The 13,754-nt window shown below is 46.4% G+C and overlaps 1 protein-coding gene across 3 annotated transcripts; it reads right to left on the bottom strand.

Moving 5' to 3' along the window:
• Positions 1 to 253: 253 nt before the first annotated feature.
• On the bottom strand, positions 254 to 10,783 carry IRF1 (interferon regulatory factor 1). Of its 3 annotated transcripts, none has more exons than XM_074290982.1 (10): positions 10,405 to 10,783; positions 8,812 to 8,903; positions 7,426 to 7,525; positions 6,628 to 6,804; positions 6,450 to 6,499; positions 6,225 to 6,360; positions 5,326 to 5,448; positions 4,679 to 4,725; positions 2,404 to 2,542; positions 254 to 1,192 (listed from the first exon to the last, which is right to left on the bottom strand). In XM_074290982.1, the coding sequence occupies exons 2-10, from the start codon at positions 8,896 to 8,898 to the stop codon at positions 1,068 to 1,070; spliced, it is 984 nt and encodes a 327-aa protein (XP_074147083.1). In that variant the 5' UTR covers positions 8,899 to 8,903; positions 10,405 to 10,783; the 3' UTR covers positions 254 to 1,067. The 3 variants fall into 3 exon arrangements, with proteins under 3 accessions (XP_074147083.1, XP_074147082.1, XP_074147084.1); XM_074290981.1 differs by having other exon boundaries at positions 10,495 to 10,783; XM_074290983.1 differs by lacking the exon at positions 8,812 to 8,903 and having other exon boundaries at positions 10,495 to 10,782.
• Positions 10,784 to 13,754: the final 2,971 nt, after the last annotated feature.

Genomic DNA, 13,754 nt, shown 5'->3' with positions numbered 1-13,754 from the left:
CACCTCCACCTCCTGGCTTGCTGCAATAACCCAACTTTCTACAGAAAGCCTTTCCCAATCCTCAATTCTAAAGCTTTCCCTTTATCACCTCCATTGTATTCTGTACCTGGTAAGTATATGGTGGCTTGTCTCTCCCAATAAGTAGGGACCTTTTTATCTTTCTTTGTACCCCAAGCTCTTAGCACTGTTCTTGGCACACAGAAAGAGTTTAATAAATGTTGACTTCAAAGCATAAATTGATCCTCATCTCTACTTTCTGATATAAACATTTTTAATAAAAACAAATTTACATATTTACATATGTACAAAGGATCACATACATGACTTAGTAATGGATGGTATTTCAGACTCGAAAGCCAAGGCACATTCATTTCTCTCAAGCACTGTGGGGCACACAGCACTTCCTCAAGTTTATTATTGAAGAATTGGAGGGGGCACTGATTCAAGAGGCAGTATAAATAAATGCAGATGGTCAAGTGATTTTGGGGGGAGGAGGAAATAGTGTATACATAGCTCAGTGAGGAGAAACTATTCATAGCCAGTTTGTGAATTCAGGAGAGGGCTCCACCTCTAACAGAAAGTCTGAAGGAAGTAACCTTGTATGTGATTCATTTTTCCTTCACATTTCACTGGCCTTAAAACATTTACATGCCAGCCCTAGGGTTTTTAGGGAAAAGGGCTCACTTAGTGCAAACAATTATGAAATAGGGCCATTTTTTTAGTGCAAATGAGTGTTACCAGTGGTTCTGGCTGATGCTCTTGTCCAGCATGACACATCAAGAGGCCTGACTGAACTGATCCTTCCTTCCTTCCACCACATTGGGATAGAGAATGTTTGCCCAGATTTCCCAGCCATCAACAGTTCACTGGGGCAGCCCAGAATACAGCAGGTGGGAGCTGGAAAGGGGGGAAGCTAATGATAGAAATGGAGTTGCAGCCCCTGCTTCACTGTTTGTCTGCCATGCATTGAAATCCCGATGCCAGTATTCTTAGGGGACAGGCCACAAGGTCTGTTTGAATTAGCCCCCAAAACGCTGCCCTCGAGCTCTCTGGGGACAGAGGACACATTACTGCCCGCAGGAAATAGCCTGGATGCTAGGTGTTCTAACAGGGGTCAGCACTGTATCCATCCAACTTGCATCCAAGGTCCTCAGTTCTGTGAAGGCTCGATGTAGATTCAACTCAATAACCTCTGGAAGAAAATGAAAAAGGAGATGAGAGATCTCTCAGCCACAGGCTAGATGGACAAAATCTTTTTGCAAGACTTGCAACTTTAAGAGACATGCCAGTGATTTTCCTTACTTACATCACTGGAAAAGGGAGGGCTCCCAGACCCTAAGGTTATTCCTTCATGAGGGATCAAGAGGTCTTAGGTCTATGACCCAAATATAATCAGTAGAAACAGCCAAGAGATACATGTTGCTGTGCCTGAATTCTTTATTTTCTGTCCAAGCTTGCGTGTCAGTGAGTGAGAGAGCGGCTGGGAAAGCCATTCTTATTTAAGCGGCATTTCAGGGGTTAAGAAACACCGGCTATTATTCCTTAATGTGTCGTTAGAAATGCGGTTCTCAGTGAAGGAGGAGTTTAGAATTGGGGATGTTTGGCTTCTGTTACTCTTTGGGGCTTGCCCACTAATAAATAACACATTACACTTCTGTTAATCTTTGGTTCCGAAGCACCTTCATTATCTCATTTAATCATTCAATTTAAAAGCATTCATTAAGTCCCTCTTATGTGACAGACTTGGTGTTAGGTGCTAGGAACACAAAGACAAAAGCTAAATAACGTCTTGTCCAAAGGGAATTTACTTTCTGGGGAGCAGACTAGATAAAAGGTAAAGAGAGGGCAGTAGCTGGGGAGATCAGGAAAGACACAGTATTAGGTGGAACTAGAGCTAAGTCTCCACGGAAAGTAGAAAATTCTAAGAGGAGGGAGTCCATTCCAAATGTCAGGGAGCAGCCAGAGAGGACAGGAGCTTGGAGTGCAGAGGAACAATTAAGGGCCGTGTAGCTAGTTCAGGAAGTAATAAAGAAGACTGAGTAAGGGCCAGGGTGAATGCCAAACGGAGGGAGTCCTATCTGAAACTCCAAGAAGTCTGCTGACCAGAGGAGTAGCTTGCACTTCAAGGAAAATACTGGCAGAGGATGGGCTGGAGTGGAGGGACATGAGGCAGAAACCAGCCAGGATTCTGCAAACATCTGGGCAACGGGTGATGGGGGCCCAGTGGGTGAGTGGTGACAGAGGGAAAGAGAGGATCCTCCTGTCAGCAGCACAGTGAGACACAAACCTTATCCTCCCTCTCCTCAAAGGAGGAAATGGAAACCCAGAGGCCAATGACTTGCCCAAGAAGACCCAGCCCCAAACCTCTCTTCTCCCACAGGACTGAGCCCAGGCTCTCCCTACCTCCTGGCCCGTCCGCGTCGCTCTCCTCTTCTTTTAAGTTGAAGCTGAAGTTACTGCAGAGGGCCTGTGTGCCGAGTTCATTAAGCAAATAGCCTTTACCATCGATGTCAGTCTGCTGCCATTCAGACTGTTCTATTAGCTGGAAGGGAAAAGGAAGAAAGGGATCATCATCCTGTGTACTTGTGTCCCCACAGACCACTACAAAGCAAAGTGCCTGTGAGAGGCGACCAATGTTTTAGAGCGATCAGATGCATAAGGAGCTTAAAAGGCAACATTCCCCTCCCCCACAGCAAAACCCTAACTGACCAGCCTATTACACTGACCCCTCAGCCTTTATTAACTCCCTAATACATTATTCTTTCTCTCCATGACACCTTTTCCACAATGCTCCACCAACAACCTGGAGTTAAACTTCAATCCGAGTTGGAATGGACTTTAGATTATCTAAGTTCAATCCTTCACTTTACAGATGGGAAAACTGAAGCTCAGAGAGGAGTGACCTGCGCACTACACAGGCAACAAGTGATAAATCAAGATATGAACTGAGGTTTTTGGACTCAGTGCTCTTAACTCTATCATGCTGGTGTGTTGAGCTTAATTCAATGAGAAAATTTCAAACAAAGCCAGAATTGAAATATAGTTTTCAATTATCTTCAATGCCTTTGTGCAAAAGGTTTCAGTGATTCCCCAGAGCGGACCACACTGTAAAAGGCCTACTGAATATCTTTACCTGCTTGTCCAGCAAAACCTTAAACTCAGCAGGTCTAAAGCTAAGCCCCAACCTTCCTAACATTTCTCTCAGTAGAACCTTGCCCCCCTCCCAGCCACCCAGGCTTCTGGGCCTCAGAGGCATTTTTGGACTTTTCCTAGCTCCTCGTTCTTACTCAGTTGTCTAGGTTTTAATCATCACAGTATCTTCTGTACCTGACCTCTGCTTTCTGTTGATCTGGAACCACCCAGTTCAGTGTGCATATTTCCTTCCCCACTACTGTAACAGTCTTCTGTCATTCTAACTTTCTTGCCTTGACCTGCTCTGATTATATAACAACTCAAAATGCTCCAGTGCTTCTCCCCACTGCTTACCAATTAAATTTTAAATGCCAGAATCTTTCAAATTCTTCCCTAATTGGTCTCCAACTACCTCTCAGCCTTATCTCATCTGCTTCATATACTCTACTTAAATGGTAGCCAAACTGAATTTCTCCACACCAGTCATTCTCAACTTCTTGCACTCTTGGCTTTCCATGTACTCCATGGTCTCAAGGCATAACCTCAGGCCTTGAATAGATTCCCTGATTTTAATTCCAACCTCCATCAATTCAAATCTCTCTTTTCTTTCCATACCCAACCTAAGTACTTCTTTCTCTGTGAATCCAGCTGACTCTCTTACCACTTTTAGCTCAAAGCTAAAATAGTCCCTTCCTTCTTAAGAGAATGAAACTCTGCTCTCTAAATTTCCTCCCAGCTCTATGGACTATCCCATGTTTCCCCTAACATCTTGTATGATTTTTCCACAACTTTTATCACACTCTCTTATGTCATCATTACAAGTGTGTTTTCCCTTCACCAGACTGTATGCCTATATTTTATCTAGATTTGTAAACTCAATAACCTAGCAGTAATAGCTCATGTTCATGTGGTGCCTTAATTATTACAAACACCTTTATATGCATTATCTCTATTTGAACTTTGTAATAACTGTGAGGTAGGTCCCAAGATGAGGAAACAGAAGATGAGAGATTAAGTGACCTTACTAAGGTCACACAGCTCTCTTGTTTAGGAGACAGGATTCAAACCCAGCACTCTTGTTACTAGCCTACTTTGTCTACACCAGCCACTTAATGCTCATAGGATGAAAATTTTCTCTAAAAAAATGAGGTGCGCAAGTTTTCTACAGCCAGAAGAGACACAATCTTGCATGTCAAAGGTGAATACTAAAGATCAGCCTCCATTCCTTTAGTGCCCACTGACTAATGTGTAGGAAGTTGGCTGAGGAATCAACCTAAGCTGTGACCTCAGGGGAGCTTACATGAACCATATGAAAGTAATGGAGATTTTTTTTTCTCATTACTACAATGCCATCAACAATACTGAGCCTTTTTTCACTTAGACAAAGAGAACTGTAGTAATTTGTGTGTGCCTTTCATTTCTGTGGTAACCTGCCATTTTTCCCCCTAAAGGCTTCCTTGTTTTTTGTTTGTTTTGTGTGTGTTTTTTTTTTAAATGACTAACAAACTGCCACTTCCTTAAAGCTGACCCTAAGGATTGTTTTTACCTTGATGATGTCTTCAGGTAGTTTTTCCTCCTCTTCCTCGTCAGTTGCTAATGTATTGGGGTGAAGGATAGAGAAACGGTGGTGGTTGAGTCACTATGCACTCTCCTTGGGAAGCCAGCCCCACCAAACTCTCCCTGAACCCAATTGTATATGCCAGCCTCCTAACAGCAGGAGGGCTCAAAGCTGGACTGACTGAACTACAAGAAATAGTCATCTCCCAGGGAACTAGTCTGGGCAGTCAGCCATTTCTGGCCTCCTCGATGCCGGGGAAACCCAGCCACTGCTCCTATCCCATCTTCTCCATGTTGGAAGAGGGCTATACCAATGGTAACCTACATAGAAACCAAGGAAACGTGCCGCCCCCCTTCTAAACCACACCTCTGCCAGTCCTGACAATAACCCCATCAGACAGGACTTCTTCTCTTTCTCTCCCATGCCAACTATAGGCCACCTGTGGCTCATAATGTCTGGGTATCTCTGCTACTTCATTTCTTCCTGGCCTATCTTTGGAGCTTTCCAATGAGAAGGAAATCCCTATTGGGATATTCCAGATGAACCTTCAGGAAAGTTTTACAAAAAATGGGAATCCTAAAATGCTCTCTGTGATCAAGACTAGCAATAGTTGTGTGGGTGCAGGAGATACAAACCATCAGAGCTGGAAGGCATTGGTGACACCTGGAAGGGATATATGTCATTGGTGCTATCAGGGATGATATCCATTGGAACTTGCCAATCAGGGAGGGTGCTGCTGACATCACAGGAGGAGAGATCTGGAAATGGACAAGAGCTTCAAATTTATGTAAAAGATCATAGCTCTTCCCATTCAAAGACAGGGACCTCAGCTGTCAATTAGGCCAGCTCATAACTGAAAAAACAATTCCCATTTAAGCGATCCTGGCATCTCTGCTTGAAGACCTCCAAAAGACTGACTTCCCTTGGCAATCTATTCATTACATTTTTGGACAGTTCTGATTGTTAAGAAGCTTCCGCATCCCCCCCCCCCCCCATTTTAAGCTCTGTGCAATTTCTAGTCATTGCTCCTGGTTTTGACCTCTGGGACCAAATAGAACAAGACTAATAATCCTTCTTTCATGTGACAGTCTTTCAAATATTTGAAAATAGGAATCAGGTCCCATGACTATTCGTTATTCTCAGTTAAACAGCACAAGTTTTTTCAAACCATTCTCATATGGCACATGTTCAAGGACTATCTACCCTACCATCCTGGTTATCTTCTGGATGCTAACCAGCTTATCAATGCCCTACTTTGGTGCTCAGAACTATGTAGAGTGCTCTAGGTATGGTCAGACCAGGGCAGAGTACACTGGGACCATCCCTTCTTTATTCCTAGAAGCTATTCAGATCTTGAGAAAGAGCTCAGTTCTTATCACATCTCTGCCTACTTAACTAGCACGCACCTTATTATTTTCAGGAAAATAGGGTTAGACTAAGGTCCCTCCTAGTGCAGGACATTGTGCTCTGTGAGGCGGCCAGCCCCATCCTGAGGACCACATGGAGCAGGAAAGCGCTCCCATTCATTACTTACCCAAAGAGACTGAGGAGCTCTCCACCTCCATGTCCTGCTCTGCATAAGCCTGAGCTGTATAGCCACTGTGGTCGTCGGGGAGAGTCAAGCTGCTAAGCCCATCTGACTGGGTGTCGGGGCTGGAATCTGTGCAGGACTGCCAAAGACAGAAGAGATTCAGGACCCTGATCTCTTCCCGTGTCCCAGGGATCATCATCCAGAAAATCTCCTTAGGGAAATACCTACCTTTCTCTTGCTCTTGCCTCTAGAGTCTTTGGATGACTTGGACTTTCTCTCTGTGAAGCACACATGTGAAATTAGCATCTAGGCCATGTCTTTGAACGTAGCCTCCCTCTTCTCATCCTATCTGCCCTCCCTTCTTAGCCCCCCCAGACCTTCCATCTGGTGGTCTCCTCCCCTGTACCTTTTCGCTGATTCTTAGTTAGAGGCGGGAGCATCCGGTACACTCTCACAGCAGAGCTGCCCTTGTTCCTGCTTTGGTCCTTCACTTCCTCTATGTCAGGGAGCGAATTCATGGCACATCGGAAATTGGCCTTCCATGTCTTAGGGTCTGGCTCCCTCTCCCCAGCTTTGTATCGACCTGAAGAGGATGAAAGAGGAATGTCAAGATCACTGTGAGAAGGCACACTACAGGGAGTCTTGCATTGGAATTGAAGTTTTTGACAAACACGGCTCTTGACAAAGGCAGCGTCTGCTATGCTCCTATAGCCTATTGGAAAACTATAAAACCTCAGGCTATCCTAGCCCGCTCAAAAAAGACCCTATTTAACTCCATGCTTTGGCATTTCCCTATATAATACTAACTATTTTACAAAGGTACATTCTAGCTCTTCCATTAGACTATAAATCTTCTTAACTTTTGGTCTGTAAGTTCTTATCTGGTTGGTTGATTAACTGGATGGAGTAAGTGGCTGTCCAGCAACAAGTAAAAAAGCCATATTTACCTATTCCTTTATTATAGGTAAAAAGCCCAGACTGAGCTGGGCATTAGCGTCAGTCAGAAGAGAGATTTCACCAAGATTAGCAGAAACAAGGGTCTCTGATAAGAGACTCAATGCAAAGAAAACATTCCTCCTTCTGACAAGAACAAGCTCGGAGCATTTTAAACAAAAACCATACATTTGGATCGCCACCTCCCATTTTCTTTCACCATTGAGGTTTCCCATAGCAAAGGCCCAATCCCAGAGTAACATCTGCCTACCTGTGTGAATGGCCCAGCTCCGAAAAAGACAGGCATCCTTGTTGATGTCCCAGCCTTGCTTTGCTGCATGCTTCCATGGGATCTGGAAGGTCATCTCCTCCTGAAGTTTGAAGCAGAGCTCAGGATGAATATAAAACTGTACCTCTATGTGTATCCAAAAGTCATCAAGAAGCAATAATATGCACAGGCAGTATTACACAGGTAGGTGTTATACAATAACAAAGAGACAAGAAAATGTATGTCAAGTGTGAAATCTGAGGTTGATTTTGATAGGGCATTTCACCTCTCCCCAACTAGGCCCCCATGGCATATAAGACATGATGCTCTTTGGCAAGGGTGAGAGGATTCGTAAGTTCCTCAGCATATATGCTACATTCACAGCAAAACCCATCCCTGCCCTTTAAAGGCAACCTCTGACTCTGGCTCTTGTCTGGAAACTTTTTCTGGCAAAACAGTCTATATCCATTCTTTTGAGATGGAGTCCTTCTCTTAGCAGTGATTCTCAATACTGTTTTCTAAACTGACATACCTCCTGACCCCTAACAACTATTGGCTGAAGGGTAAGAGACCCATGTTAGAGCTCAGGATTTGCACTAACTCATTCTCAGACTCTGTAGAAGCAGGTTGCCTCAGTTCTCTGGAATTCTATTCCCTTATGTGTAAAATGAGGATACCTATCTCTATAGGAGTTTATGATGATCAAATAAGATGATGTATAAGACAACTTTGAAAAGTAAAAACAGTACAAAATGAGAGGCAACATGGGTAGTAAGAGATACAGGTGGGAGGCACCTTGGGATAGCCTGGGTAAAGTAGGCCCTCTGACACACAGTGGCTGGGAGAGCCTAGCGTCCCAAGCAGCTCCCTAAAGGTAAGGAAGGCCTCACCACTTGCTGAGCTGCATTGGTAGAGGGAATTTCATCACAGGGGGTTCCCTATGCTGATGAAATCACAAGTCCAGGAAGGAAAATACGAGTTGTTATTATTACTACCCTGTATTAGGAAAGACTGATTAAAGGCTCAACCCTAGTCTTGAAAGTAGAACCCACTTCTGGCTGAGGTATTCCTTACAACAGAAAGTTGTCCCCGGAGGGTGGGACTCTGCACCGGCTAAGTACCGCCAGTCCTAGGAGCTCAAAGTGCTGGTCACTCGTAGGCCGCAGCGCCCAGCGGTTCTGCACACCAAGGAGAACAGGTTCCTCGCTGATCCTGCCTTGTACATTGATAGTGTTTCATACAGAGTCTGGCCTGGGAAAACCCATTCTTCTGCCTCCTGATCTCTTTCCTCTCCCAGACCCATTTGGACCTTTAGTTCATAAAGCTTGAGGTCTTGGCCAATAGGAGAGGAGGAAAAAAAAACAACACAACAACAGGTGGAGCTCTCACCTTGTTAATCCAGGTCAGGCCTGGGATTTGGTTGGAATTAATCTGCATCTCTAGCCAGGGTCTCATGCGCATTCTGGCAATGGGCATGTTGTCTGTGAAGCCAAGAAAAAGGCTCAGGTTTAACTGCCGAAGGAAAGCTCTGCACACTCACCTCCATCCCACGGACACGGGGGACACACTGCAGCTACTGCACCGAGGTGGTGCGCGCAGTGTGAGGGACGGTTAAAGCAAGAGGACGTGCTTCACTCTGAGCACAAGCCTTCTCAGCAAACAGCCCGAAGACAGGAGAGCCAGAGAAGGGCCGGAAATAAGATAGAACTCTGTGCGAGATTAGGGCCCCTTTTTGTGTTTAAATGCCCAGCCTGCTTTTTTTCAGATACAAAATTCTTTGTGAAGGCGGGGCCTTCGTTTTTATTTTCTAGGCCACTTGTTGCCAAGGAAAGTAACGAATTATCACGGCGGGGATGAACAGTCCCCTCTCCGCTGTTGTTAACAAAACGAATCACTTTGGCAGCCAGAGATTCCCTCCCTATTTTGCGAAGGGAAGCTTCAACATTTTCCAAACAACTGCAACTTCTCAAAACGCAGCTTTCCCGACCGCCAGCCTTTGGGCCGAGCGTCAACTACAGCCTCACCCCACCCACCCCCAATGCTCAGGAGGAGCTCGCTCCCGGCCGAATTAACCTTCCTCCAGGAAGCCCCTCCCACGGCTGTCTCGGGGGGCAGTGCCTCAGGGCGTCCCCGTAACGAGTGCCCCAGATCTTCCCAGGCCGGGGGATTTGCCCCCAGCGTCCTGGCCTGGGGTCCCGGGAGCTGGAGCCCATGCACTTGCTTCCCGAGGGCAGGTGGCTCTGCGCTAGGTTTCCTGAAACTTGGGGACTAGCCGGCTCTGGGTCAGGCTTCCCAGCGCTAGGGGGATGGGCAGGCTGGCCCTGAGCAGGCCTTCCCCGGGGCGCACGTGCAACACGGGCTCCGCGGGCGCAGCCGCGCAGAGCTCCCAGCCGTGTAGCTACCCCTCCAGGTGTCCCGAGTAAGGAGCCTGTGCTCCGGGGCTGGTGGTTTCGCAGCGGCGTGGGCTCGGAAAAAGCAGTCGAATAATCATCCCCTTTAGGCCCGAGCCAAAGCATCCCAAAGTGATCCCGGGGCCGAGAACCCGAAGCCAACGGCTTCCTGGCCCGAGGACTCGGGAAGGGAAATGGGTGGAGGGAGGGTCAGCGCGTCCCGGCCTTTCCTCTCCGTGGGCAGCGAGCACCCCTCCCTCTGGGCTGCCTGTCCTCAAACGCCCTCCCAAGGCCGAGCTCTCAGGCGCAGCGGAGGAGAGCAGCAGAGCCGAGCTCAGCCCGGCGCCCAGCACAGAGAGCACGGCACAATGCACAGTACACACAACACGCTACAACTCAGCTCGGCAGCAGCGGGGCGCCAGGCTAGCTGTCCTGCCTTCTTTTTTTTAATGGTCTTTACTTCCCGGTATGGGGAAAGAGACGCCCGGGCTTCCAGGAGATGCAGTGACAGACAGGGGCTCCCTAGCTAGGAGCGCGCCCCTCCCCCCGTACCAGAGGGTCAGCCCCGGCTGCAGGCACACAGCTCTCCCACCTTCCGTCCCAGAGCTCTTTCCGGGTGCGAGGGAGGCGGCCAGTGGCCCAGACCGTCCAGGAAAAGATGCGAGCTAAAGGCCCAGTTTACCTGGGTCAGGGGCCCGCGCCGCCGTGGCCTTAGAAGTCTGGCTCGGAGACTGAAGCTCGCCTTGTTCCCAATATTCGCCCGCCTAGTTCTGGGCCGCTGTCGCTTCCCGCGGGGCGGCTATTCGAGCAGGGAAGGCTAATCAGCGAGTGTGCTAGCCCCCTCCAGGCGTCCGCAGCCGCGCTTAGTCCGCAGAGCTCGCGGCAAGAATCCGGCTCCTGCTCCTGGCCTCCTACCTCTTGGACGGCGCCTTTCACTCTGAGCTCAGGTCCTGGAGCCGGCCGCGAAGACTAAACATCGAGCGGGATTCCCCGCTCTGGGCAGAGCCGGCCCCCGCCCAATGGGGAGCCGCGGCACCGCTGATTGGCGGATCGGAGAGCATCATTTCGGGGAAATCAGGCCGTTGTAGTGCTAGAGGCTAAGGGGGAAGTACAGCGCCTCTTTCCCTCCCTAGCTAGCTTGCTACATCTCCCTCAGCCTTCCCAGCGCTCTTCCCTCTCCTGCCCCCGCGGGTTACGGACACACCCCCGAAAGGCTGTCTGGCTTGCCCAGCAAAGAAGCCCTCTGGGCTCCAAGCTTCCAGCTGCCTGCCCGTAGGGAGAAGGAGGAGAGAGGCCATTCCGGAAAACCCTGCTCATGATCTTTCATTTTTCACACCAGGCTTTGTAATACTGCACTTCTGTACAATTGTCTTATTCCTCTTGTTATCTTTGCACTCTCCGGACCCAGATGAACAGTAGGCAGGGGTGTTACCCCGGGGGGAGGGCGCGAGGCGAGGGTGCCAGGGACTCACCTTTCTCTGGAATGTATCTGCCGCCTTCAGGGTGGCCACAGAGCTTGAAACCAGGAAAGTCAGCACAAGCCATTATACCAGGCAGTGAAACACCTGGAGCTTCTACTTCTCCCCTTACCCTTGACTTTCTAGTGTGAGATAGATGGCAGTGAGATCCATCTGTCTGTATCTGTCTGTCATTTAAACTTGAAAGTAGAAAACTTCCAGGCTTGATTCTGTTACTTTACCTAGATTGCAGAGTTATGAGGAAAATGTTTTGTGAGCCGTAGAACACTAAGAGTAAACGCTACAGGTGGCCTCTTCCTTGTCACTGGCTTTCCCCTACAGGAGCAGCTTCAGCATACTGAACTCCCTCATCCCTAGTGGTCTGGATATTGAAGAGGCAGAAGTAGAGTGAATCCACTTGGCAGTTCAGTACAAATTCAGGATAAAATGACATGAGTCCCTCCCCCATCTTTCCCTTTTATCAATCCCTTCAGCTTCAACTAAGTCAATAAAGTTTTTAAAGTACTAAGCACTGTTGAAGGAAAACTCAATCAGTAAACATTTATTAAGCACTCACCATGTGCCACTTGCTGTTTGGTGGTATCAAACTCTTCCTGATCTCATTTGGGGTTTTCTTGGCAAAGATAGCAGGAGAGTTTGCAATTTCCTTCTCCCAGTTCTTGTTATAGATGAGGTAACTGAGGCAAACAGGGTTAAATGATTTGCTGGGTGTCACAAGGTTACTACATCTGAGGCTGCATTTGAACTCAGATCTCCCTGATTTCAGGTCTGGTGCACTATCCATTGAACCACATAGCTATTTGCACTACATGCCAAGTATCCTGACGCTAAATGATGGGTATATCAAAAGTGGCCAAAAACCCTCAAAACAAAACAGCTTCTGCCTTCAGAGAACTCATACTCTAATGGAGGAATTCAAAATCAGCTCCACTTCTTCCAGATAGCAGGGGGTTGGTTTGTTCTCATTTTGGCACTTCAAACACTTCACATTCTGTCTCCAATTTACCTTTTTAAGCTTCCTGTGCATCATTCTCCTTCATACACTGCTCTCTAGGTAAACTGGTCTTCTTCTGATTTCTACTACACTGCATTCCAATCTCCTCCTGTCCTTGCCTCTGTCCAGGTATATTTCCATACCTGGGAAGTTCTACCTTTAATCCTTAGTTTTTCTCCCCCATCCAAATTACAGTATTTTATTTTATATTACAGTATATTATTTTATATTATTATTATATTACATATTTTATAAATCTTTCTCTCTATACATATTTTTTCTTTAATAGGGTAAGTTCCTTGAGGGCAGAGACTGTTTCATTTTTGTCTTTGGGTACCCAGTATCTAGCACAGTTCTGTTGAATGAAATTATGGTAGAACCTCTTTTGTAGATCCATTGTCAAGGGGAGAAGCAGATCTGAAGATAGCCTTTAGAAAATTCAGATTTATGGTATCTCAGAGACAAAAGAGAAAGTATCAAAGCATATATACACATATATACGGTGTACACAGACACAGATACACACACACATATGAGGTATATTTGGAAGGCTTTAAGGACCTGGATATCCATGTGTGATCCATGTGTGATATCGTGGAAAAGGGCACTGGACTTGGTGTCCGAAAACCTGCATTCAAATTCTACCTGTTACCACTATTATAATTTTCAACAAATGACTTCAGCTCTCTAGGTCTCAGTTTTTTTACTTGTAAAATGAAAGAGTTGGATTAAATAGTTCCAAAGATTCCTTTCAATTCTGTATCTCTATTCCCATGAGATGAGACTGAATGAGGAAGAACCAAGGCTTCTCTTGTTCTTAGTTACAACTTGATGACTCGTCAGAGGGAACAGTAATTGAACTGAGTTATAACCTATTAACCTGGATCAGATTTCAGGCCAATGATATTGCTCTCACATAGTTAATCTCTGTGGTATTTGACTTCCTGATACATTAAATATGACCTTGCTTTCAGATGACCTGTCTAACCCAAGCCCTTCAACCTCCGGAGGAGTTGCTGCCCCAGGAACTTAACTCATTATGTCCCTTATTTCAACCACTGATTAACAGCCCAGAGAGTTTAGACTGTTATAATTTGTGATCAGAAATGTGTGTGTATATTTCCCCTTTCCAGTGTGTCATTCAATCAACTTTGTTCTTCCTTATAGAAGGCTTGTATATTACTGAGCCAACCTTATTAAAGGCAGGGTCAGGGTTTTTCTTCTCACCTGTCTTTGGTGTAGTGAAAACAAAGGATGCATTGGAGTCATATCAAATAGATCTAGTGAGGGCTTATTGTTAAATTTTCAGCGTGATCATTTACATTGCTACAAATCAGGGCTTGATTTATTGTTGCTTGTCTAGACCTAGGAAAATGAAGGGAAAAGTGTTAATAATGCAGATTAAACTTAAAAGTGAATACTGTAGATATTTTCTGTCCCTTTCCCCCCACTCGAGCCTATTGTTACCAA

The sequence above is a fragment of the Sminthopsis crassicaudata genome, chromosome 2, assembly GCF_048593235.1.
Source record: "Sminthopsis crassicaudata isolate SCR6 chromosome 2, ASM4859323v1, whole genome shotgun sequence".
Classification (NCBI taxonomy): domain Eukaryota; kingdom Metazoa; phylum Chordata; class Mammalia; order Dasyuromorphia; family Dasyuridae; genus Sminthopsis; species Sminthopsis crassicaudata.
This window is presented reverse-complemented; position numbering and strand designations above follow the sequence as displayed.

What these genes read in the sequence shown, in the direction of transcription:
- IRF1 (XM_074290982.1), bottom strand. Translation starts at nt 8,898, where the DNA reads ATGCCCATTGCCAGAATGCGCATGAGACCCTGGCTAGAGATGCAGATT. An exon ending in TACCTGAAGACATCATCAAG is followed by an intron (nt 2,543 to 4,678) that starts GTAAAAACAATC and finishes TTTCCCTTCCAG; the next exon opens with CTAATAGAACAGTCTGAATG. An exon ending in CGACGCGGACGGGCCAGGAG is followed by an intron (nt 1,193 to 2,403) that starts GTAGGGAGAGCC and finishes ATTTTCTTCCAG; the next exon opens with AGGTTATTGAGTTGAATCTA.